The following is a 28,000-nucleotide window of genomic DNA, read 5'->3' as shown; positions in this document are numbered from 1 at the left end:
CGGAAAAGCAGTAGTAGCAGCAGTTAGTAGAGCGCCCGCCTGAGTAGTACAGTATCAGCCGTAGCAGCACAAGCAGCAGCAGCAGCAATAGGAAATACTAATAACTCGTCCTTGCTCTTTTATGAGCGCTTCTATTTTAGACGCTCTGGTGGTGTTGTTTGAGCATTAAAACCATTTTATACTTGAAAAAAGGAATATATGATGTGAAAAGTTACGAAAAAAACTGAATATTAATGCACATAAATGTACTTAATTGCGTGTAGAAAAGTCAAGATATAAAAATTTACTTAGGAAAGCCTTTGAAAAGCATCTAAAAGGTAACGAAGTGCTTTGGCAGCGATAAACAGGAAAGCGGAAAAAATCGAATTTCTCATAACTCGGTTGGCCTTCGGAGCGTTGAAGACGAGTGAAAAAAAGTGTGAGGAAATGTGAGAATTAATATTTATAAAATATTTTAATATAACTTACAAAAGTTTATAAAAACATATTTAAAAAGTGTGTAAAATTATATTGGCGTTTAATTTTCCACCAAAAGAAAAATATTTCTGTAAATTTGCAGTATTTGTAAATGCCAACAAATTTTTTCTTGTGGTTCTCAAGCAGACAATTGGAAGAGGCATGTGAGTATACATACAAACAGCACACACACACACACGCATCAGCTACATCTACTACTTTTTCCACCTTGAATGTGAGCATTAAATCCAGAATTGTTTGAAGGTGTTCGAAGGAGAACAAAGAAAATCGCTAAAAGCAAGAAAAAAGCAACAGAAATCACGGTGATAATTTTAAAAGCAGTATTTGATTGGATAAAACTGTCAGTAGACGAATAAAAAGCGATGATGCAAACACAATAACAAAAAGTATTAGAAAAAAAGCAAAAATAACAAAATTAAAGGTTTAAAAATAGCAACAACATACCAGCATAAAGCACAAAAATATTTATAACAGAAAAATCTGTTTTTGTAAAATTTCTAAACACCAACAACAAATGTTATGATAACAAATTTCTCGCTGTTGCCCAGCTCGTTGCTACAACAGTGAGGAGGTGTGCGATTTCTTGAACATTTTCGATTTTTGAAAGAAACCAACGAGTACAGAAGGACGAGAAGAGATACTCGATATAGCGGAGGGGGGAGGAATTTTCAATATTGGCAAGATTATATAAAAATCACAAATAGCATTGCGCCTGCAGCCTGTGCCTCTTCGTAAGCACACACATACAGAGAAACACATATACGTGCACTTGTATGAGTATAATGTGTGTATGTATGAGTATAACTGCTTACCAACTTCTTTTGGCTCAAATGCTTAACATAATTTCGCGTACGCATATTTTTGGCTTTGGCTTTGGTTTTGCCTGCGTTGTGAGTGAGTAAGAGTAGATGGAAGGAGGCAAAAGGCAGGAGATGAAAGTAAACGTAAATTTGCTTTACTTGCTTAACTAACCCAGATATGTAGATTTTAGTGTCTCTTTGTGGTTAGATTTTTTGGCAATCACCCAAAATCGTTTTCTTTCAAGTAATGACCAAAAACTTTTCAGAGAAACGCATTTTTGCAGGAGGTTAATTTATTATAGCAAAGTGTATTGCATAAATGTGTAATTGAAAAATTTTATTTTAGAAAGTTTTATTGCTCTCCAGAGTTGTAGTGTTCGTCTCTCGTACTTGTAACTGTCGTTTTCATGCAAAATATTATATTATTTTTAACTGCATAGTTTTGATTTTCTGTTAAGAAGCCATCAGAGAAATTGCAAAAACTAATAAACAATTTGAGTAAAGCTTGAATTTAATGAGAATTTTTTGTATTAGTGTAGCTTCTAAAGCATGATTTTCCGAGTAGGGCTCACTCGGAGGCGCTCGAAGGAGCTTCTGAGGCTAACATAGTTGCAACTTTCGATAGCAGTGGAGTCTTTAACTGTATATTGTCCATTCAGAGCTCATACAGGCAGACACAACATACTTTTGAGTCGCTTCTCAGGTAGCTGCATGGATTTTAAATAGGTTGAATCACCTAAGCATTCAAACACTTATCATCCGTTCTGATTTCGGTTCTCTGAAACTCAGAGATTTTGCCTTTCACTTTTTTATACCAGTAAAGGCCTTTGGGAAATGTACATCAACTGACTGCTGAACTTTGAGCTCGCTATATTTTCCAAATTTAATAAAATATTTCATCGTAGGAGTTAAAATATGACTGCCTTACCTACTTTTGCTATAATAAAATTATTACAGGTAAAATTATTATTACAGGTATAGAAAAAATTACTATTGAAACGTGAAGTATCCAAGCGTAAAAAAACTATTAAAGAGTAGCTTAAAATGTTGCTTCTCTATCCAACTTAAAGAAAATTAATATAAATTAGCTCTTATGAATCCAGACCGATTCAGTTTTTCAGTTTGAGTGCTCAAAGAAATCACATAAGAAAAAGTTACTCAGGTATGGCTGCATATAATAAAAAGTAAAAGGTGCTTAGTTTTTTTTTTTTTTTTTTTTTTTATTATTTCCCGTTTTAAATTACAATCTGTTAAAGTTTAACAATAAGTAATTATTTTTAAAGTAGTGTTGGAATTCTTTGTTGTCTAACCAATGCTAGATAAACATTCAATTTTGCTTCAGATTATGCTACATTATATTATTTTCTGTGTTATAATTATTATTATTATTAATTATTATTATTATTATTTTTGTTTTTCTTTATTGTTTTGTTAAATTGTGAGTTCTGTTGGAGTTAATCGTTTTAATCTTCGTTTTCCCGCTTTCTCCGATTGTGGTAGTTTGCGCATTTGTTCATTTTGATGATTTGTTAGTCGTTGTATATGCTTGATGCTGTATTTTCTAATTGTGTCATCTATTGTGTCGATGTTGAGGTCGCTGTGGATCCCGTCGTTTGGTATATACCAGCCTGCTTTTGTTATTGTTCGAAGTATTTTAGATTGCGTCCTTTGAATTATTTTGATATTGGTTTTTTTTGCTGTGCCCCAGATTTCAATGCCATATTTCCAAATGGGTGAGATTATAGATTTATATATCACTACTTTGTTGTTAAGGCTTAGTTTTGAATTTTTAGCCAACAGCCAGTATAGTTTTCTGAACTTGTTTTTGATTTCATTTCGTTTGTTTTGTATATGTCGTTTCCAATTTAGTTTTTCATCTATAGTTATGCCAAGATACTTTGCACTAGGAAGGATTTTTATTTCATTGTTTTTTATTGTTAATTTATGTTTCTTAGGCTTTCTGTTTGTATATATTACTTGTACCGTTTTATCTTTGTTGACTTCTATTCCCCAATTATCGAACCATGATACGGTGTTATTTATTGTTTGTTGAAGAATGTCAGTCGCGTTTTTTTCTATTTTATCCGATGCCATTAAAACCGTGTCATCCGCGAATGTGGCTATCATGCAATTTATTTGTTGTTGGGATCCGTATATCTGCTGTAAATATCAGGTACAATAGAGGCCCTAGGACACTACCTTGGGGTACACCTGCTGTCATTTGCATCATGCTCGTCTTCGAACTTTATAAAAAAGTGTCGGTTTTCCAGATAACTTTTGAGAATGGTGAAGTGATTCTGTGGTAATATTTGGCTGAGCTTATGCAGTAGTTCTTTATGCCACACCCTGTCAAAAGCTTTTGCAATATCCAGGTAGACAGCTATGCAGAACCTTTTATTTTCCATATCATTTAATATTTTGTTTATAACTCTGTGGACTTGTTGCACAGTTGAATGCTGTCGTCTAAATCCAAATTGATGGCTTGGTATTATATTTTTTTCTATCAGAATTTTGTCTAATCTGGCAAAGAGTATTTTTTCAAACACTTTTGAAAGAATGGGCAAGAGACTGATAGGGCGATATGACGCCGTTTCTGATGAACTTTTACCTGGTTTGGGGATTGCCGTTATTTGTGCAACTTTCCAGAGGCGTGGGAAGCATTGTGTCCTTAATATGCTGTTGAATATTTGTCGTATATATGTAATTGCTACATCAGGTAGTTCTTTTAGTATTTTACCATTTATTAGATCGAAGCCTGATGCTTTTTTACTGTTCAGATTTTTCAAATGATATTTGATTTCTGATGAGGTTGTCATTTTCATTCTCTTTTCTGGGTTACTCGTATTTACACATTTTGTTCAATGTGCTGATTGTCTTTTTCGTTTGAGAATATTGTTTTAAAGTGTTCAGCTAGTGTGTTTGCCTTCTCTTTATTGGCCTTTGCTCAAGTTCCGTGTTGTGTTTTTATGGGAGGTTTATGTGGAACTGCTTTGACTAAGTTTTTAGTTGCTTTCCATAGAGAATAATTGTTAACTGCCATGGCCCCCAAGTTATGTATGTAATTCTCAAGCTTTTTATCTTGGTGTTGTTTTAATAATGTTTTTAATTCAGTTGTTAATTTGTTAAGTTTTGCCTTATCTTCGGGATGTTTAGTAGTTTGCCACTTCTTACGGAGTTTCCTTTTTTGTTGAATTTTTTGTTTGATATGTATTGGAATAGACTCTTTTTGTTGAATTTTTATATTTGGTGTCGAAAGGGTGAGGGCTTTGATGATGGAATCGTTGAAAAAAGCTATTGCTGAATCAATCTCGTTTTCCGTTTTTAATGAAATATTTATAGTCAATTGTGCTTCTACACTTTGTCGGAAATAATTCCAGTCAGTTTTATTATTATATAGTCCTCTAAAAGTTTGTTGGTGCAGAGATCCAAGAATTGTCATTAGAAGTGGGGAATGATCCGATGATAGCTCCAAACATGACTTAATGGTGATATGGGATTGTGGAATATTTTTAACAATACATAAATCAATTAAATCTGGTTGTTTTCTGATATCTGTAGGCCAGTATGTCGGCTCTCCGGTGCTTATGAAGTGTCCATTATTTTCTCTTATATCGTCTAGTAATTTTCGGCCTTTCGAAGTTGTTAACCTTGATCCCCAAATAGAATTTTTTGCATTGTAGTCATCTCCAGCGATATATCGACTTCCTAGTCCGTTTAAATATTCCAGGTATTGATCTTTTGTGCTATTGAATTTTGGCGGACAGTATACTGCTGATATTGTTATTGGTCCATTTGAGCTATTTACTGAAACTGTCGTTGCTTGTATGTTATTTTTTCTATAACCATCAAGTTCGTGGTATTTAAATGTTTTTTTGATGATGATTGCAGTTCCTCCGTGAGCCTTGTTATCTGGGTGATTTGTGTAGTGTATGTTGTAATTGGGTATATTTACAAAAGTTTTATGAGTTGCATGAGTTTCGGATATTAGCATAATATCAATTGCTTTGTCTAGAATAAAAGTCTTGAGTTCTAGTTCGTGGCACGTAAGTCCGTTTGCGTTCCAAATTGCTATTTTTATTTTACTTAGTGCGACCATCTAGCTTCGATACCTGTATGGTTACAATGTTCATCATGATGGCCATTTGTGTTATCAATTGTTTCATCATAGTTTTAAGTTCAATTAAATCATCTATACTTGATGTGGTACTATTAGGGTTGTTAAATTCTTTTGTTAATGTTTTCGTTGATGCTGCTTGTGCATAAGAAACGCCTGGTATAAGGGTTTGATTTGTATTAGTGCCGAGATTTTCCTGGTGATGTTCATTATTGCCTTGTTCTTGTGCGGCGTGAATTTCTTTTTTGCGTAGTGTCGGATATCTTTGTATTTGGAGTTTTTTGTAGATTTCGCAGCCTCTATAATTAGCTGTATGGTTTTCGCTACAATGAGCACATTTAATTTGGTCTGTTTCCGCTTTGTTCTTCATTTTACACATATTTGTCTTGTGTTTACCAGCACATTTAACGCAGACTGGATCTACCAAACAGTAGTTTTTTGTATGTCCGTATCTCTGACAGTTTGTACATTGAGGAATTGTTCTTTTTTGACGCGGTGGCTCAAAACTAATTTTACAGTGGAGTAGATGAGTTATACTGTATATGCCTTTATTGTTTTCATTTAATTTTAGTTCAATTGAAAATAGTGACAGAGGTTGTTTTATTCCCGAAGCGTTTTTAATTTGTACATTGTGAATATTTGTTGTTTCATGACCTAGTTCAAAAAGTTCATTTTTTATGTCTTCGATAGTAGGCGAGTGATGCATCTGTCGTAAAAATACTCTAAACCCTTGTTGCTCTTTTGGTCTAAATGTATAAAATTTTGTTTTTTTTTGTTTTAGTAAGTCTATTATTTTTGTGTAATGTGTTGTTTCTTTCGGTTGGATTTTAATTTCGTTTCGGCTAAGAACTTTTATTTCAAATTTATTATTTGGCAGGGAATTCAATGCATTTGTTAGGGTACACACATTTTCTACATTTTGTACATATATTGGTGGCGGTTTTTGTGCACGCTGCGTACCTGGGTCTTTTTCTACTGGGTTGCTTTCTGGCTCATTGATATTTGGTTCGTTATCTACATCCAAAAGATCGAACCTATTTGATGAAGCTGGGTTGCCTAACCAATACTCTTGTAGAGTTGTTTGTGTAGAGTTTTGCATTTTGTTCTTTTGTTTTTTGTTATTACTTGAGAGTTCGAGTTTGTTTGGTGATTGCTTATCTCGGTTTCTCTTTAACTGTGATTGCACAAATTCTTTTTTTTCATTTTGCATTTGTATTCTTGTATTGTGCGTTGCTGTTGATGATGATGCGATCAGTGCAGTTGGTGCGCTACATTCAGCACTGCGTGTTGCGGTTTGAAAGAGAGTTGAAGGTGCGTGGGTTGGTTTAGCAGAAGTGGATGAAGTTGTTGTTGTTGTTGAGCTTAGAGCTGTTGCTGATGTAGTGATAATGGAGTATTAAGTACCTGTTGCTGTCGAGCATGATGTTGCTGCTGTCTCTTGCGGACAGTTGTAGGGCGCCAAAGTAGTCTTTATTACCGGATTCTCCTCGTGATGGTGATTAGCCGTTAACGCTATTGGTGTTTTACATTGATCACTCCACGATAGCGGAATTCTCTTATTTCAGCCATAGTTTCTCTTGTTTCTATTTCTGTTTTATCAGAGTAAGTTGAGCACTGATTTGAATTTGTTGTTTGCGCGGTAGAAAGCGGTATACTCCGTTCACGGGGTGGAGTGCGCTCTACTGGCATTCTAATTTTGTTTATATCGTTGTTTTTATATTTTTTTATATTGTTTATTTCACTTATGTTGTTGTGTTTTTGTTTTTAATAACAATACTAAGTTGTGTTTAGCATGTTAAAGCGTCTATTTCGCGAACTAAAGACTTTTTAAATTAAAGATTTACCACTTTAAGGATGTTGCACTCGAGAGCGAGGTGTTAACACGTCCGAACATGATAAACATTTTTTAATTTTTTAGTGTCGTCGAAAGCGTATTGAGAACCCATTTCCAGCATTATTGTCAAAAATTTCAGAAATAGAGAATCTCTGACCGGGAGCCAAAAAAAGCTCATTGATAATGGACTTAAATCTATCACAAAATATTAAGGGAAATAAAAAGCGTTGAATATATTCCGCTAGATGCCTTTAGTGAGCCATATATCGAGATATTTATAATACATTGCATCGAGTCATTCTAAAGGGTGTTTTTTAAGAGCGTGAAAGCTTAAAAAATATTGTTGGAATTTATTTTTTATTATAATCTGGTAGATAATTTCATGGTATTTATTTTTTGAATATAATATCTGGCATATGCCCATCCCAGCTACGAGGTAGGTGGTATATTCAGACAGCCCAATTTTTTACTAATAGGACTATGAATAAGTTCGTTACGGTTTTACAACAGATGGCGTAACTTGATTATTATTCCATCGATCCACATTTCCAAACATTCATTGGAGAGCTACTGTCGTAAGGCACAAACGTCAGTATAAGTTTTTTATTTGAAGCGTAAACAACAATATTTTTACCACACTTGAAAATGTCGAATTTCGTGCCAAATAATGTGTTTTTGCGGGGAATTCTTCTTCATTATTTTAATATGAAGAAAAAAGCAGCCGAAAGTCATCGTATCTTGGTGGAAGTTTATGGTGAGCATGCTCTATCTGAGCGAACGTGCCAGAAGTGGTTTGCACGCTTTAAAAGTGGTGATTTTGGCTTGGAAGACGAAGAACGCGAGGGTGCGCCGCCAAAGTTCATGGATACCGAATTGGAGGAATTGCTCGATCAAGATCCGGCTCAAACGCAAGAAGAGGTTGCAAAAACTTTGGGAGTTGATCAATCAACCATTTCCAAACGTTTAAAAGCCATGGGAATGATCCGAAAGGTAGGCCATTGGGTGCCGTATGAATTGAAGCCAAGAGACGTTGAACGCCGTTTTATGGCATGCGAACAACTGCTTCAACGGCACAAAAGAAAGGGTTTTTTGCATCGAATTGTGACTGGCGATGAAAAGTGGGTCCATTACGACAATCCAAAACGTCGGGCAACGTATGGATACCCTGGCCATGCTTCAACATCGACGTCGGCGCAGAATATTCATGGCCTGAAGGTTATGCTGTGTATCTGGTGGGACCAGCTGGGTGTTGTGTATTATGAGCTACTGAAACCGAATGAAACGATTACGGGGGATGTCTACCGACGACAATTGATGCGTTTGAGCCGAGCACTGCGAGAAAAACGGCCGCAATACGCCGATAGACACGACAAAGTTATTTTGCAACATGACAATGCTCGGCCACATGTTGCACAAGTGGTCAAAACATACTTAGAAACGCTCAAATGGGATGTCCTACCCCACCCGCCGTATAGTCCAGACCTTGCGCCATCCGATTACTATCTCTTCCGATCGATGCAACATGGCCTGGCTGACCAGCACTTCCGTAATTACGATGAAGTCAAAAAATGGATCGATTCGTGGATTGCGGCAAAACCGACCGAATTTTTCACAAAGGGAATCCGTGAATTGCCAGAAAGATGGGAAAAAGTAGTAGTAAGCGATGGACAATATTTTGAATATTAAATTTGTAACCATTTTACGTCAATAAAGTTTCAAATTTCGAAAAAAACCCGCACGAACTTATTCATAGTCCATTACTTTTTCTAATAAATCAGTCCATATAGCTGCCATGGTGGCTTGAATATTGCAATAAATCGATTGTTCAGCACGTTGTATGGCAAGTTGCTCCATCCTGTTGTAATTAAATGCCGTCGATATTTAGCAGATTAATTTTTGGATACAAAAATCAGTCAAAGATCAGTCAACATGGCTCGATAGCGCTTGTCACCCATCATAGCGGCAGCTTCTTCCTCATTTCGAAAGAAATAAAGATCGAAGTTGCCGCCAGTGCTCTGAGAACTTCGCGAACAGATTTATTTTTTTTTCAAAGTACTATAAATTTCCACAAGTTTAAAGTGCTATTCTGACGTTAAATGATCCAAGATGAGACTTGTTTGATGAAGCCAGTTGGGTGTTACAGGGCTCAATAATGCAAAACTAAATCCAATACATTCCTTAGTCCTACTATGGGCAATGTGAAAAGTTGAGTAGGCTGAGCCAGTGAAGGTCAATCAGCAGGCCAATAGGCACACAGAAAAGTCGTGGTTCCAATGATTCCATTCTGATAATATAGTCACACTCTTGAACACCCATCGAAAATGTTGCTAAAAGCAGAGCAGTTATTGAGTCGGAACCGCAAGTGAGCAGTTTCTATTGCCCAGGAAATAAAAATTCGCTAGAAAACTGTTTGGAACCAGTTGCATGCAAAAAATTATAGCTATGTGAATTATGAAAAGTCCCTTCGTAGAAATAAGTAGGCTCTGTTTTTCTGTAGAAATAAATAGGCTTGGATTGAAAATTTTTTGTATATGAAGGGGAACATTTTTATAAATGGTTGGTCAAAAGTGTAAATCGTAATTTGAAGTGAAAAAAAGAACTGATATTTTTTGTCATCGTTTCGTCTGTAGCTGCAGGATTTTGGTTTCCTTAAGGATTTTGGCTCTGTACTCATTTCGTCTCAGACTACAGGATTTAGTCGTAATTTCATTGCATACAACAGAATTTTGGTTCAACAGCAGGATTGTGACTTCCTTACCGCAGAATTGTCACTTCTCTGGTCAACATTTGTGCACCCCCACTACCTAAGTTTTGTGCTGCCTTGGAAAATAATTCTTGGTTCATCAATTATATTATGTGAAGTATGTGCCACTGGAAGCCACAACTTTACTCCATCTTTCAGGCAGCATACGGATTCCTCTGACGAAAAAATCGAGTTCTTTTGACTTGATCCATTCACTGAGCCAGCTTGCGATGCTCTCGTAAGAAGTGAACCGCTCCGCAATAAGGCCTGACTGCATTGATCGGAACCAATGGTAATCCAAAGGTGCAATGTCTGGGGAATACGGTGGCTAGGGTAAGATTTCCCAATTTAGTCCCTCTTTGTGGATCGATTTAGCAACATGTGGCCTGGCGTTATCATGCAGCAAAATCAGTTTTTCATGTCTACCGCCCCATTCCGGCCACTTTTCTTTGAGAACTCTATTCAATCGTATTAGCTGCAATCGGTAACGATCGCCAGTGATGGTTTTAGATGCTTTAAGGAGTTCATAATAGATGGCACACTTCTAATGTCATCAAATACATAACATAACCTTTGAAGCATGCATTTGTTTTCGCTGTCGATGGACCTACTGCACCTGACATGCTCCAACCTTTTCGACGCTTAGGGTTATCATAATAGATCCATTTTTCATCGTCAGTGACAATGCGATGCAGAAAATGCTTCTGTCATTCAAGAAGCATCTCACACGTCACCAAACGTCTCTCGATATCGCTCTCCTTCAATTGATGTAACACCCAGTTACCTGCTTTCTGGATCATTCCCATCGCATGAAAACGTTTACCGACGGTTGATCTGTCAACATCCATCTCTTTAGACATATCGTTAAGTGTTCGACATGCGCCTTCATCCATCGCCTCACGGCGAAATTGTCATGCGAACATGCTACAAAGTAGGCGTAAAAAGTATAGAAAATCTACCATTAGTGCAGCCATCTCAAATCATTTTGCCATCACCACACATTAAGCTCGGTGTCTTATCAAATTTTGTTAAAAAACTGGATCGTGGGGGCGAGGCGATTGCAAGTTTGCGCAATATTTTTCCGAAACTGAGCGGCACAAAGATTCGTGCAGGTATTTTTTTTACGAAGGCTTTTAGTAACTTTATTTTTTTAATGATGTGTATAATTTAAGGTGTTTTCAGTGGTCCGCAGATAAAAAAAAATAGTTTCAAGTTATGAATTTTCATCAAAATTGAATGCTATCGAACAACGTGCATGGAAAGGCACAATTGCCGTTATTGAGCAGTTTTTTGGCAACAAATGAGCTGACAATTACAAAAATATTGTTGCAGAAATGATTTCGGCATATGGCGAAATGGGCTTATTAATGTCGCTAAAAATACATTTCCTTCACAATCATTTAGATTGTTTCCCTGGTGATTTAGGAGCTTGTAGCGATGAACATGGCGAAAGGTTCCATCAGGACATTGAAAAGCGTTTTAAAGGACAAGACATTACGCATATGGTTGGAGAATACTGTTGGTCTATTTGTCGCGATACTGACACAAATGCTTACAACCGCAAAAAAGAGGCCTAAGTTTCTTTAAAAGCATTAACATTTTTAATTTTAGTATAATAAAATTAATAAAAAAATTCGGGGTTTTTTATCTCTATTGTAATGCGGAGTGAAATACCTTTCTTTTGATACCCACATCGGCATATCTCATGCAATTTTTTTTTTAATTTCGAACAGGTGGCAACCCTGTGAAACATTGCCAGTGGCAACACCTAAGTGTAAAGTCTAGAAATGTGATTCACTATCTGTGTGCCCAATTTCATTCAAATCCGTTAAGCTAATCCTGAGATCGTGTGGCTATACAGATATGCATACAAGAATTGCTCGTTTAAAGTTATAAAATACAAAAGAAAAGTGTGACGTGTACATGAAAATCGCCGATACACGTGTATTTTTGTTTTTTATCCCCTTTCCGAAAAAGTATATTTGGTTCATAGGACAGAATGTGTGTAACGCGGTGTTGTAAGTCACATAAAAAATGACCTCACATATACACCTTCAAATCACCAATATTTTACTAGAGCGAACGCAAAAATAGTATCAGCACCGAACGCAAAAATAGTATGGACAGCTCTTTTACGAGGGCGGAAACTTATTCCCATGCCCAATACTTTACTAGAAGACTGATTGCTTGTTTGTATTTCGTTACATAAAAATGGAGTTTCACTAATGTCACGCGGGTTATTTAGCATCTGTTTCACCAGATGATTTTTGAGAAAGCCGGCCTTATACTTTGCCAACTACTGTTCTCCTGTGATCTGATAAAAGAGAAGTATGACACTGTCATTACCTCGTTGCTGTCAGGTATTCGAGCAAGAATGCAAGGGGTTTAATTTAAAATAAGAAAATTATATTAAGGGTAGTTAGCAGGTATTAATTAGTATCTAGAATAAAATTATTACTGAAAAATGAAGCAAAAAGATCTAAATTTATTTATGCCTACTTATCATTCTAAAAATATATCCAGAAATTCCATTCAATATTATTCAGTGTACTCTACTCAATTTATGGGCATGCGACATGTGACATATTTGATTGTGTTAATAATTTTGATTTTGTTAAGTTACTAAGTACTCCTAAAATATATGTAAATTGCCAACTCATTGTGGCCGTTTTTGCGCCAAAAAATTGTGTTTTGTGGGTAAGCCTATACCTGATAATATTGTATTTGCCGCACCGCAAGCCGCTTGAGCCACTTAAAGAGTTGTAGAGTTGTCGTCTCCATGGAATAATAAGTTTTTATTAAATCTCACACTAACTGATATTTTAAAAAATTTTTGAATATTCACATTTTTTAAGTAAATAGTCAGATAAGAAAATTATTTCTCATACACAAATTTATGTATGCGCAGTTGTATGAACTCAAGCGCTGAGCTGTATGTACAACATTTCTAATAAGTGCACAATTGCTGCCTAGAAATATGCAAAGAAAACAATAAAAAATAAACAGAGCAATAAACCCTCAAAAGAATTATACCCGAAGCGGGTTGTGCATGTCGTATGAGTAATATGGGTAATTGTGAAAAGTAAAGAGTGCAAAGTGCACATACGCCATGGCACACAAGTGCGAGTACTTAAGAATGTTTGCGGGCATATAACTACATATGTATACATATATGGAGCATACATACAGAGTCGGACTAAAATTTAGATACATGGCTTTATAGTGTGAATTTGGCGTAATGGTATTTGCTGTTGAGTTTTGAATGAGCAGGCCGTGGAACAGCTAGAAAGACATTTGAGTCTGCCTCATTGAAAGTGAATGCATTTAATTTTGTATAAACTTGCATTGAATGCCATTGTATGTATTGCACTTACATGGATAATGAATTTGATTTGACCTAAAATGTAAATTTCCAACCAAATCGATTTGAAGCTATTTTGCTGTTCAGCTGAAAATCTTTTAGTAAGATGCCAAATGCACGCAAAAATACACTTAAAATGTTACTAGTTTGATTGCTTGCCAGACAAAAGGCTTTCAATCTTTATTAAAGAATAACTGTACTGTAATATGAAGGAAAATTAAAAATATCTTTCCCTATTTAGTTGTCCACATCTGTATATATTTGCGTGTGACCTTACACATGCGAGTATGTATGTGGGTATACTTTATAGGTATGTAGGCGTACATGTAAAGCATTTGAGTGTGTGTGTGTGTGAGTAATGCGCATTGACATAGAAAAATGCTAAATGGCGACACTGACACTCAAATGAAATATGAAACTCAGCTAACCTGGCGCTGAGGTTAAAAACAGTTAAGGAAAATGAAAAGGGAATAAAAATGTGACAAAGAATCCGCGACATTTTGAATGTTTGCTATTGACAAAAAAAAAAAAACAAAAAAAAAGAAATAAATTTAATTGTGAATAATGGAGAAGTGAAATATGAAACCTTTGCAAATTTTTGCGGTGCTCAATGTTCAAAAGCTGCGTTTAACACAAATTAACTGCAAAATTGAATTTATCCTCATGTAGAGTGAGTGACCAACGTGATTTAAAAATAATTTAGAGGCATCAATTTTTCATAAAATCGTGAAACTAAGAACTTAGTGACAGTATCGACTTGATAATAGCATTGACAAAAGTCTCCCAAAAGCGGCGAATGGGTTAGAGTCAAGTAGCGGTAATCCGAAGGTGGATTAGGTACCATCGAGTGCACAGCCAAGTAGTGGTGCTAAGGTCGATTAAGAAACCGGTGTTGCCTAAGAAATATGTTTGCCATATTTGATTTAATAAATTTAATATAAAATAACAAACGACCTTTAAATGCATGTCAAAAGTTGCCTTCAAAGAGTAACTACTGACTACTCTTTGGAGGCAACTATCTAAACTAATTTTTTTTTAAGTTGATCCAATCTACTGTTTTTTTTAAACTTTGTTGAACACTTTTGATATGAAATGGCAATTTTAAGGCGACCAATAAGCTTGCCAGAGTTCAAAATAGTGATTTTCAAATAAATTTCACATCCCACATCCCAGCTGTCTTCTCCAATGCACAAACTGAGAATTCATAAAGAAAAGGATGGTCATTTCCATTCAATTTCTAAGTCAACTGGTTAAGCAAATAAGCTGAGATTCTTAGGCATTTCGTTTTTAAAATGCATAAAATATTGAGTTGTGGACGTGGACAAGCATTGGTGGTATTACCCTGACTTGCTAGTCAACTCTGCCAAGCACGAAGAGTACCTTATGGTAAGAAAGTACTAGGAATGATTAAATAAAACAAAACAGAGTTAAATTTCAGGCGAATTTATTTTATCTCCTTCATGTAACCAAGTCCTCCATGCACCTCTGGTAGGCCGACGAAGGGGTGGCCTTCAGCTCCATCGTCGCATTCCCTTTGATCTCCTCTGTCCACGAAATGGTAACTTCAACTTGGGAAACAAAAAGAAGTCGTACGGGGCCATATCAGGTCAATACGATGGTAATTACTTGGTGTTTGGTCAAATAATCCAGTACAATTTGGGCTCGATGTGATGGCGCGTTATCATCATGCAAAATCCAAGAATTGTTTGCCCACATTTCTGGCCGTTTGCGACGTGCAGCATCTCTCAAACGATCCGATGGCGTTAAAAAGTGTCAGATGTGTGTCTTACAGTCCTACCAACATAAGAAAAAAAAAAAATGAACGGGTTTCCACGTGCGCGTTTCGTTTAAATTATACATTCCCGGTACTTTTTGATCATAGGCTATTTCATTTTCGGTCAAAGATTTACTTTTATAAACGCCTTGTTTATGGATTTTGGAAATCGGTTAAGTGAGATTGGACGGGCCACTCTTAACGAGAGTTCAATCGTGGGTAGAGAAGCGTTCCCAGGGAATACTGGCACACTCATATCCCTTATGTATTCACATCATCACTATACTGATATACTGTTCACTAGGCAGGGCTAGTTTATTGGGGCCACAGTCCTTGGTCGGGAAAAACCCGAGTCATTCCGGTAACGTTGAACCGGCTACCATGGGAATGATCATCACTATCTTTTGGCGCGCCTAATCTGCTCTTCTACCAGATTAAACTTCAACTCTCTATATTTTTTCAAGTTCCAAAGCGCAGTGCATTCATACAAGATATGCTGAATGACTTCCCATTTTCCTCATCTAAAAAAAACTCCTACAAAAAATGTTACGTGAGACTCAAAACCTGGCATCCTTATTGCTAATCGTCCAGACGGCATTAACCCTCACTTGAGGGCACACGATATACTCGTGTTTGAGATCCTTAGTAGGTCTCATATTCTTCGTTTGCCTAGTATTGCCTAAGTGAACACAAGACTCTTAGTAGCTGTTCTAGTTTCATCTTCAACTTGTTTCGAAAAATATTCATGTTTTATTTTCCATCGCAGTTTTCTAGTCTCCGAGTGAGCTCTTTAATGAAGAGCTTGTCTAAGCAACCCATTCAAATGCACTTAAAATTTCTTAAGCACTCAAAGTTGGGTCTAAAAAAACTTTAAAGTCGAAATATTTATTGCTCATTTCTTGCCACTTGCACAAATACACAGGCATGGAATTAAACCAATTTGTATTTTGCTCATGTAGCTAACCACAAATTTATTGCGTATGTCTTTTATTGTCTCTAGCCTTGTAGCCATCATACGTAGTCCTTCAATTATCATATACTAGCTGCTTCTCTTCCTCTTCTTGCTCGTGCTCTTGGCATATATTGCGCATCTTTTTCAATGGTTTTTGTTGTAGATAAGTGGAAATACCACAAATTACTGTCAGCAAGGAGAGCTTTTCAAGTGTTTTACAAAAAATATGAATGAAGAAAAATTATCAAATTGTTAGTGCCGTTTTGTGCTATTTGCTGTGTATAACGAAAATAAAAATTTTATAGGAATACAAATTTTAATGGACATAAGAAACGCAGAGTGAAATAATAAATATTCAAATTGAAAATATATAGCATTCCAAAGTGTACGCTGATACAATTTTTCTTAATTGTTTTTTTTTTATACAAACACAAACAAAATTCAATAACTCGTACAAAAGCAAACACTCAATTCCGCTAAATGTGGTGTGAGCATTGTAGCATACCAACAGGCGCCCACATCAACGAACGCATGCTTGTTTGCCGCCAACGTCACACAGTGACACAGATTCGCTCTTACTCTTTAAAGAAATACATATATGCATAGTTGGTCGATAGGAGAGAGCGGAATATAGTGGTAAGCAAAATATAAAATGGCAGCTACTCACCTCCATATAGAGCCGACAGCTGGTTGACATTTGCAAAGGGTATTCTGAGTTATACTTTTCCATCTAAAAATAAACAATGTCATACTGTTTTCAGTGCACACGATTGTTAGCATTGAAATAAATATATGAAATTCGTACAAAGAGAAATAGTGTAGAAGGAAATTAGAAGAATGCTGCTGGAGTAAGAGCAGCGAAATTGCGCTATTTAAATATTTTCACTTAAAAGTGTTCACCTCAAAGTAGCGCTTAACGAAAAGCAAATGTTTAACAAAGAAATTTTATAGTCAAATACAGCATAAATATGTGGTTGAATATCATAAATGTCGTGCCATACGATAAATTATATCTCATGAATTAGAGCGAAAGTAATTCAAAGCAACTACTGGAAGCTACAGTAAAGGTTCTCTTCTCTCCGCTCCATAAGCTGATAATAATATCACTTTAACTTTGGCAAAAGTTGTGCTTCGAAAATGCTGCGGTGTGCAGATAGCGAAGAAAAACAACAAATTCGGATATAATAAATTGGAAAAGTAAGTGAATTATTTACAAAAAAGCCAAGTTGAATTCGCTTATAAAGGGTGGTTAAGTTTCAAGGGCCGGTATTGATTTTAAACATAATACAATTTTTTTAGTAAATTATTATCATTTCTCTTTATTATTATAATATTGGCATGGTTCAATTACGTATAGAACAAAATATTGGCCAAATGGCTGCCGCGGCCTCGGCGGCACACCTCCATCCGATGGTCGAAATTTTCGATGACGTTAAGGCATAATTCTGGTTCTATGCCGTTAATGTGCCGAATTATCTCATCCTTTAGCTCTTGAATTGTTACTGGCTTATCAACGTACACCTTTTCTTTCAAATAACCCCAAAGAAAGGAGTCTAACGGTGTCAAATCACATGATCTTGGCGGCCAATTGACATCGCCGCGACGTGAGATTATTCGGTCATCAAATTTTTCGCGCAAAATAGCCATTGTTTCGTTAGCTGTGTGACAAGTGGCACCGTCCTGTTGAAACCACATATCGTCCACAGCCATATCTTCCACAAAGTTCGTTATCATCTCACTATAGCAAACACTATTCACAGTAACTGCCTGACCGGCCTCATTTTGGAAAAAATAAGGCCCAAGGATGCCGCCGGCCTATAAACCGCACCAAACAGTCACTCTTCGTGGGTGCATTGGTTTTCTGGCAATCACTCTTGAATTATCATTCGCCCAAATGCGGCAATTCTGCTTATTGACGATTCGATTGACTGAGTTGAAAATGTGTCTCATTACTGAAGATGACTTTCTTTGATATGCATTTTGATTTGAACGCCCGTTTTCATAATACGCCTGAATAACTTTAACGCGTTGCTCGATTATGTATCTTTCCGTGATTCAAATTGAATTAGTCTGAAATTGAAAAATGTCAAATGAAATGCAGAAAAAAACTTCACGTTTAGGTGTGGTTTACATTCAATATCGGTCCTTAAAATTTAACCACCCTTTAGAAGGCGTTGACTACAAATGTGTGAATTTTAGAAATTTCTTCAAGCGCGTGATTTTATGAATTTGAAGCTCGGTAAAGAGTTTTCCACCATAACTAATTTTTAGCTAAAAAAAAGAAAAAATTTAGCTAATTATACGGAATTTCGTGCTCTCAAATTATTATAGAAGTTTCTCCAATGAGCTTAGTTTTGTATATGGAAAGAAATGCATCTATTTTTTTTGTATAATCTGGCAATGTTACAACTACATTGAAGGCTTACATTTTAACAACAGTGAATTTAACGAACAAACAAAATTTCTAAACTATTTAAAATTACTACCGGAATTCTGACACGTTAGTTGTAACTCTTAAGTCATTTAGGTCGATCGCAGTGACTAATTCTCCTAACAAACCGGAAACACACAAGTATTCGAGTCAGTATATGCGCTCTTAAATGTTCCGGTGCCTGTGAAATAATGCGCTGATTGAAATACCAAAAATATCGCAACCATAGAAGTTGCAGTGTAAAATCAGCTAAAAGAGGATTCTACGCTATTCACATGAAATGGAGATCATCGAATTTTGCTTGAAGACATTTACGAATTATCTGAGAGTTGAAGAAAATGTTTATCTAGTAATGGATATTTTCTTGAATGAAATCTTCTCTACCGGTTTCATAAAAGGTTTTCCAATAAGAGATGTTATTTTGATATTCAAAGAAAAATGCTATTTTTCAATTTAATGAGCGGATGTTTATTTCATTGTAAAGAGGAAAGAAGGTATGCCGTTAATAGTGGAAAATAACCGAATTGCAAAGTGGCTGCCATACAAGGTGTGTTTAAAAAGTATCGCTTATATTGTGTTTTTTCAAAAATTATTTATTTATCCATTAATATCTATTTTGTTTCCTTCAAAGTAATCCCCATAAGATATTAAGCACTTGTGTCAACGTTTTTTCCGATCTTCGAAGCACTTCAAAAAATCAGTTTTTTATCTTGTTCAGCTCCTCCTTCGATGCCGTCTTTGTCTCGTCAATCGTAGCGTAGTGTCGTCCTTTCATGGGCCTCTTCAGTTTCGGGAACAAATAAAAGTCACAGGGGCCCAGTTCTGGGGAATACGGTGGCTGTGGCATCATTAATGTGTTGTTTTTGACTAAAAAGTCGCGCACAAGCAACGATGTGTGAGCAGGGGCGTTATAGTGATGCAAGAGCCAATTTTTGTTCTTCCACAAATCCGAGCGTTTCTGGCGGGTTGCTTAGCGCAAATTGCACGCAACTTGCAGGTAATATTCCTTATTGACCGTTTTATCCTGTGGCAAGAACTCATGATGCACAACGCCCCTGCAATCGAAGAAAACGGTAAACAAAACTTTTACATTCGACTGAACTTGGCGCGCTTTTTTCGGCCTTGCATTTAGAGCTCTGGAAAAAGGGTAGATAGTCAAGGAGGGAAGGAGAAAAGTATCAGAGAAAGAGATAGGAAAGAATAGAGACATAGATAAAGGTAGTTAGTCCTGTAAGAATCTTCCAAATTCTTTGGCAAATCTGTAAATATCCTCCAGTTTTAGAGAACGAATAGTACTCATTCTCATGACATCGAAACCCAAAACTCCTAGCCGTGCTCTAGCAAAGGCAGGACACTCATATAGAATGTGCTCAGTGCTATCCGCCTCCTTCAAGCAAGACAGGCTCACCGGGTCCTTAATGATTCTAATGGTGGTCATATGCTAACCCCATGGGTTGTGTTCTGTAATAATACCGACCATCCACCGAACGTCTTTCTTTCCAAGTTTTAGTAGAAAGTTTGACAGTTTTCTGTTCGGACTTGTCACAAAACACTTTGCAGTTCTGCAGCGTTCTAGACCGGACCATCGCTCTTTATGTAAATTGCATACATAATCGCCGATCCATTTCGTGATTCCTGCTAAACTGATTATGATTATTGGCTCTGGCCCATGTGGGGGAACCGCTGATTCACGGTTGGCCAATTCGTCGTCAATTTCGTTTCCTTGAACACCGGAGTGTCCTGGAATCCATATAATACAAACCAGAATTAAGCTTCTTCTTACATTCTTGAACAATCTTTGAGGTTTGCTACGCGTTTCCCAGGGCCTTCAGGGCAGCCTCACTGTCACTGAAAACTCCAATCTGTGTCCCGCTCCATCTCCTGTCGATTATCCATTCGGCTACTTTCAGGATGGCAAAAATTTCCGTTTGGAAAACAGTTGCCATTTCCCCCATAGCATAGTGATATCTACTTACTACTATCGTTTAAGTACCATCCGGCTGTAGGCCTTATTTCAAACCTCCCTCAATGCGTTCTGGTTTGCTCCATGCTCACACTCTGACTTCAAATTTATTTTCCTCCAATACTATGGGTATCAGGTCGCCTTTAAGTGCCAAAAACAGTTGATACTGCTCAGACAGCAATTTAAAGATTTCTCTGTGAAATATATAAAATGGAGTAAAGTGGAATGAAATATTTAAAAAATTTAAATAAAATTAATCTGAAAAAAAAAACAAAATATGTAGGCAAAACTTATCAATATGTGGCGAACCTAATCATTACGATACTCACTTTATAAAAAAAATTAAAAAAAAAATATTTTTTTATTGTGAATGAGCCACTGAGGCAACTTAGAGCGTATAAAGTTTGATTTCTTGGGTTAGATAGTAAACGTTGTTGCGCGCTAATCGACTATCTACTGAGCTCTCCACATCCGATGGCTGCAGTTGGGGCCAATTAAAGTTGTCTTCAAGACTCCAATTGGGCAATTGAAGAATGTGGTTTACTTTTATTACTTTCACCTGTAAGCTGGAGTTTCAAAAAAAGTTGCATTCAACAATTAAGAGACAATTTGATTCACCTACATTTAAAATTGCTACAAAATTTCTAATTCAAATTTAAATAGCTGCCGCAATCCGTTCAGAATTTCTTAGTGACACTAACAATAATTTTATGCTTCCTCACTTCCACTACTTCTGAGGTTTTAAATCAAATATTGCAGCAGGATATTTAAGCAATTTTATAATCCTTATCATCTTTCAATAATAAAAAATACCATAAACATTTTCCCAAGTCTGCTCGAAATTTTTATTCACCAGCGCATTGCACCTGCTCTTCGATGGCATTTTTAAACCAAGTTTAATATTCCCTTTTATATTCATTCCTTTTCAGATAACAAAGCAGAATATTACTCGTAGGAGCAATGAGTTCATGAATGATTATTAATGAAAAAAGACATGAACAATGATAGTGCAACGCTCACGCTTAAACGAAAATCCAAAAGGTTTAATTAAAAAATAGAAGGGAGTAAGAGGAAAGAAAGTTAACGAGCCGTAAGCATCATTAGCAGGCGAGATTAAGTGAGGCCAACGAACGAGAACTGTGTAAGGACTAGGAGGCGACAAAATAAAAGAACCGAACGAAAGAATACGCAGACAAAAACACAAGAACAACGAACCATATTTAAAACAAAAACAAGAAAAAAACACAAGGACAATAGCGCTATTGTTACGTTAGAAATTCGAGTTTGCATACCAAAAATTGCAACTGTCTACAACAGATAGTGGGGATCCAAATAAAAGTTACATAGGCATGGCTCAGTATGGTGGCACGCCCAACCCATTTGCTGGTAGCGGCGGAGGCGGTGGCTATGAACAGCAACCCAGCTATGGCGGCGGCGGTGGTTATGGCCAACAGATGGGCGGTTACGATCAAACAGGTGGAGGTTATGACCAAAGCGGTGGCGGTTACGATCAAAGTGGTGGCTATGGTGGCCAAGCCATGCCGAATGCTGGTTTAGGTGCAGTACCACAGCAACCATATGGCATGGCAGCACGTCCGCGTGTTGATGTGGAAGCCACTGGTGAAGTGGATCCAACGCTGTAAGTGCATTTTGAGCAGATAAAGAGATTCTTAATAAATATATTTAATCATACTTTCCTTTGTGCAGCTATCCCGAGGCCAAGGAATCAACGCACAAAATACGCGGTCATGCCGATATTATCGAAATGCTTTTCGGTCCCACTGAACACGAACTCATACCGGTGAAGGCTTTCTATTTCTTCTTCTTCGCAGCTTTTGGTTCGCTCTTCCCGCTGATGGGCGTATACTTTAAACAGATGGGTATGAATCCGGGCCAATGTGGCATATTGATTGGTATGCGTCCATTTGTGGAGTTCTTATCGGCACCCTTCTGGGGCTCCTACGCTGATCGGTAAGTACTTAGAGTAAGAGGGGTTTTCTCATTCTCCCTTATCCCTTGCTTTATATTTATTTTTTCTTTTACAGTTGCCGTCAGGGCAAGAAATTGCTTTTGGCCTCACTCGCTTGCTGGGTGCTGTTTACCATTCCTTTGAGTTTCATCAAACCAGAAGCTGTAAATTGCATCGAACGCAAGAATGAAACCGATTTCGTTTTGACTTTAACGCGCACCAAACGTGACCTCTCCGCTTATGATATGGCCGATATGAATAAAGAAAGCACCGAGAGTTTCGATACGCCCGCAGCTTTGCGTGGTGCTGCCGCGATGCCCGCTATTAAAATGGAGGAGGACTCGCATATTAGGTGAGTTCAGGCGGAAGAAGCGTGTTGAAGTACGTTACACTATGGATTTACGTTATTTTGTAGAGCCAATGTTATAGTGTTTGCTATTACCATTTATTTTTTTTTCCTTCTCGTTTAAGACGCAAGCGTTCTTTGATCCCCCGCATCGACGCCGGCATCTCACCCATCCACATCAATTTTGTTAGTAACTACGATCACAAACAACATCAGGACTATGTCAGCCCGATCTTCTCCTCCATGGTCTACCGCACACCGGTGAGTTCCTCGAGGTCCGCATTTCTGTTATGAAATTATTTCTTTATTTCTCCAAACAGGACATCCAAAAAGCCTTCTTTCTGCTTTTGCTTGTCATTTTGATAGGCGAGTTCTTTAGCGCTCCCGCCATTACACTTGCCGATTCAGCGGTCATAACTTTGCTTGGCGACGACGCGGATAAATATGGCCATCAGCGGATGTTCGGCTCACTCGGCTGGGGTATTTCCATGTTTGTTGTGGGTATAGTGCTCGATCATTCTACACGCTTCTCGCATCACCCTTGTGGTGCTGGACATATGGAAAAAAATTATAATATCTGCTTTGCCATTTTCTCGGTGCTGATGTCTTGTGCCATCGCTTCGGCGGCAAAGATTACATTCAAATATGATCCAATCGATATGGAGCAACAGCCCGCTGAGAATCCAGATATTGCGGCCAATAAACAAGCAGAAGATGAGTCTATGGCCGAGCTGGCCGCGCAGCTGAATTTGCCTTCGTTGGCGGTTGGTAGTGGTTCGGCAGTGGTGGGTAAGGCACCACAGGCTGCTGTCGGTGCACAGTCGAAAATATTTGCTCAAACCACTAAGGAAATGCCCGAGTGGCTGACTGTGTTGACACATTTTAAGGATATTAAAACCATTTCCTTCCTATTCGTGGCCTGGTTCATGGGCTTTGGCATTGGCTTGATTTTCACCTTTCTTTTCTGGCATCTGCAAGATTACGGTGGCACACCAACGCTCTTCGGTGTTGCTTCGGTGATTAATCACGTATCCGAGATCTTTGCTTACTTCTACAGCTTCCGTTTCATCACGCAAATCGGTCATATTAAAGTGTTGTGCCTGGGATTGATGGGCAATGTGCTACGTTTCTTATATATTTCATATACGACCAACCCATGGATGGTATTGCCATTCGAACTGATGCAGGGCGTCACGCATGCCGCCGTATGGGCCGCCTCCTGTTCATATATTGCGCACAATACACCCAAACATCTCAGAGCCTCAGCACAGGGCGTTTTACAAGGCATACACCACGGACTGGGACGCGGTTGTGGTGCGATCATTGGCGGTATGTTTGTCACATATTACGGTACTACGAAAACATTCCGCGGCTATGGCTTGGTTTGCCTCGTGGTCTTAGGTATTTTCATCTTTGTGAACTTCTATCGCAAAGATCAGGGCTTCATCTCGGAACTGCCACCAACGGAGGATCCACGTCAGGTAAGCTTTTGGATAGCGCCAAGAAAGGTACTAAGTATATTGAAATACTAATATTATATATTTACAGGTGGCGGAGGAGACCTCACATCTGGCGCCACATGGTGTGCCCAGTAATCCGATACCGCGCGCACTTTCCAATGCGCGTCTGAACGAGATGAATCCAAATGGTGGCACTGGCAACAGCTACGGCACCTATCAGACCTCGGGCGGTAATCTTGATATACCTGGTGCCCAGCCACACAATCCATTCGCGCAATAAATTTAACGAGAAAATCAAGGACGTGGTGCTTATTTCCTTGGAGTTTGGACATATTTGGGAAATTAGTGAAGGGTTTGTGAGGTAAAAAGTTTTTGATGATTTTGCATTTACGTATGCATGTAATTATGTTAGAACAGTTTTGATGAAATCTATTTGTATAGTTTAAATATGTATATTGATAGGAAAATATTGTTACTAAATCTAAACGTGTTATTAATAAGAAAACGGAGTTATAGTAGAGCGCGAGAATTAGGGAGGATGCGAAAAGCACGCTGCTGTCCCCTTTGGAATTAGTTAAGCTCTCAGGAGCACGTCCAAGCGCTGAAAGTTTATACTACAGACTTTGGCACCAGGGCGGCGATGAAGCATCAAATACCGGTTATTGTCTTAGCTCTGAGAGAGGTACTATAAAAAAGTCAGGGACATTGAATTTCTCCCAGTCAATGGGGATCATTATCCATATTTCAAGGCTGCGAGTCGATCTTTTATCTTCAGTTGGGCGGAATGTAAGACTTACAACTGGCTATTAGCGAGCATTGGAAAATGGATGGAAAAGTTGGAAGAGGGATATACTCCTATGAAGTTTTTGAAGCCATACATTTGAGTTTCGCCATCTTTTTCTTCTTCTTGATCGGCGCAATAACGATTTACGCGATTTTGGCCGACTTTAACAAAGCGCGGCAGTCGTTTCTTTTCCCAACGAAGCTGCTAGATTTTTATTTGCTACGCTAAGTCTATGTCGTTGTAAAGCTCATACAGCTCATTGTTCCATTGCTTGCGATACTCGCCGTCGCCAATGTGCAAAGGTCCAAAAATCATCCGTAGAATCTTTCTCTCAAACACTCCAAGTGACGCCTCATCGGATGTTGTCATCGTCCAAGCATATGCAACATACGGGTATGATGTGGGTCTTATAAGGTGTTAGTTTTGTTCATCGAGAGATAACTTTTTCGACTATTTACGTTTATTTGAGGGAGAGATAAATAATTTCAGAGAAGTGCATAACCATTCCAAGGCTTCAAATCATTGATAATGCGATCTTAAGTGGTTTTAAAATATGTGAAATAATCTATGAACGAATCGAAATGAATTGTGATCAAAATTACAAAGGTACTAGGACAGCGTTACCATAAATATTACCAGTAGCATTATCACGACCATGACCACGAGCAATACCATTACCATTCCAATACCTTTACCATTACAATTACCCTTACCATTAGGATCGCATATAACATTTCAAGTACTTTTATCTTCACCATGACCACGACCTATATCATTTGAAGTACTTTTATCTTTACCCCGACCACGACCTATATATTACCATTACTAGTATCGTTACCATTCCTTCTTGTCAATACCATTACCATTACAATTACACTTACCATTACTTTTATTTTTACCACGATTACGACCTATCATTTCGAATATCATTACTATTACCATTCCAATACAATTACCACTATCATTGCAACTATTAATATCTTTACCATTACCCTTACATTGCCATAATCGTTACTGATGACTTAAGGAGAGTGAGAACGGAATAATTAGTGTGAGATGGTCGAAAGATCAAGTATTAAGCTTTTGAGTGCTAGTCGATACGCGTATCCAATTTGTTACTACAGGCTTCACTGGGCGGGTATAATCAAATGAGGTTTAGGAAACTCTTAACACTTCCCAAGGACAAACTGAGAATGCTCACGGGTATTCTCCCTGAATGTGACACCGTAGCGCGAAGAAGGATGAGACATCTCGGCCAGAACAAAGGCAAATAGGCTCAACCCAGCCCAGAGCTATCTTAAGTTTAATAAGGGAAAACTGTCAAAGCTCCCTGTTAAAGCTTTAATTTTTCCACAAAAAAATTTGCAACAATTTCAATGCAAATATCTTGAAAAGTAGTACACAAAAAAAATTAACTCCATTTGCGGAATCAGCGAGCGATTTTACATGGGAATTGGAGAGTGGCAGCTGGTGCCAATTTTTGGTGTGAACCAGTGCAACTAAATAAAAACGTCTGCTAACAAAATAATTTACACCTCACAACGTTGGCCTCTACTATGACTCGTATATGTACAACAACTATCCTCTATACCAGTTTGTTTTGTTACATTGATAGTTAATTGAGCAGTAAGCGAAATCGCAACAAAAAAAAGTAGTTATATTTACTAGTGAACTTTATATTTAATTCAAAATTACCAAAATAATTCTAGATGTGTTTTTTCGATTAAAACTTTCATGAACTGTTCAAAAATATTAAAAATATGACGTACCAAAAAATTTAGATATAAAATGAGTAAAAATAAAAAAAATATGAAAAACAAAATGTGTAAGTAAAAATAAAAAAAATTTTAATGAAAGCAAAAGAAATTGAAAAAGCAAAAACACAAAACGAAATTAAAAATGTACTAACCAAAAGAACGCATACATGGTAATGAAAAACAATCAACTTGAATGTGCAGCGACACGATAGCAAAGCAAATCAGCTCAGTGAAGAATTTGTAACGAATAAAATGTTAAAAAATATGTAAAAACTTATATACGTAGGAATGTAAGGGAAAACGAAAGCGTTAACGGAGAGTGGTTAAGCAAAATACTACTGCAAACATATCTTGGAAAATGGCCTGCTAAAGCAAAGAATTTTATATTTTTAGTTGCCTTGCTGAGTTTATTGCGATTTATAGAAAATCGATAAAAATTTGCATAAATTATTTTTACATTTATTTACAGCGAATATTTAGCATAAACAAATTATTGGAAAATTTTGAATGCCAGTTTGAAGAGAAATATTTTTTGTGCGCACCAAACTACAAATACTAAATGTTAAAAAATATATATTTTTAAATACAACAAAGTAGTGTAGCAGCAGTTAATGTTATATACAAGCACATAAGTACATAAACATCTCACATACATACATACATACCTACATACAGCTATATATCAACATACTCGTATATATGTATATGTTTAAGTGAGCCTTGCTGGCACTGATGAAATTTTATGCAAGTACACAAATATGGAACAAATTTCAAGGAGGTCTGAAGCTAGAAATTTTGCAAAAAACATATGAAAATTATAGCAAACTATGAAATGTAAGGGCAAGTGGTACTGAACAAGTATAGCTAATGCTACGAATTATCGTAGGAAATATTTAATTTATTTAAACGATTATTTCATAGCGCGTATTTGTTGAAAAAATTTGCATTACATTTATTAGCTTAATTTATAAAAAATAAGTTCTAGTTAAAATATTTTTACAAGTATCTCTCAAGGGTTTTTTTAGTTGCAATAGTGCTCAGGAATTATAAGAAGAATTCGTATTCTTAAGGAAAATATTTCTGTTTAAAATATTTATTCTTACTAGGATATTTACATTTATATTTTCAATTAAATTTAATTAGTAAATATAATAAAATAAGATAAAGCAAGATTAAACAAAATAAATAATAAAACTAATAAAAGCTAAAAACTTAAAAACTAATATTAAATTAAA

General features: G+C 36.9%; 1 protein-coding gene across 1 annotated transcript; it reads left to right on the top strand.

The window, feature by feature from the left end:
- LOC128866800 (major facilitator superfamily domain-containing protein 6) lies at window positions 1-28,000 on the top strand. Its single transcript, XM_054107788.1, has 7 exons — window positions 1-620; window positions 21,379-22,088; window positions 22,157-22,420; window positions 22,495-22,770; window positions 22,890-23,025; window positions 23,085-24,245; window positions 24,313-28,000. The coding sequence occupies exons 2-7, from the start codon at window positions 21,799-21,801 to the stop codon at window positions 24,502-24,504; spliced, it is 2,319 nt and encodes a 772-aa protein (XP_053963763.1). The 5' UTR covers window positions 1-620; window positions 21,379-21,798; the 3' UTR covers window positions 24,505-28,000.

Source organism: Anastrepha ludens, chromosome 6 (assembly GCF_028408465.1).
Source record: "Anastrepha ludens isolate Willacy chromosome 6, idAnaLude1.1, whole genome shotgun sequence".
Taxonomy (NCBI): domain Eukaryota; kingdom Metazoa; phylum Arthropoda; class Insecta; order Diptera; family Tephritidae; genus Anastrepha; species Anastrepha ludens.
The sequence above is the reverse complement of the archived record's forward strand: the minus strand, read 5'-3'. Positions and strand labels throughout refer to the sequence as shown.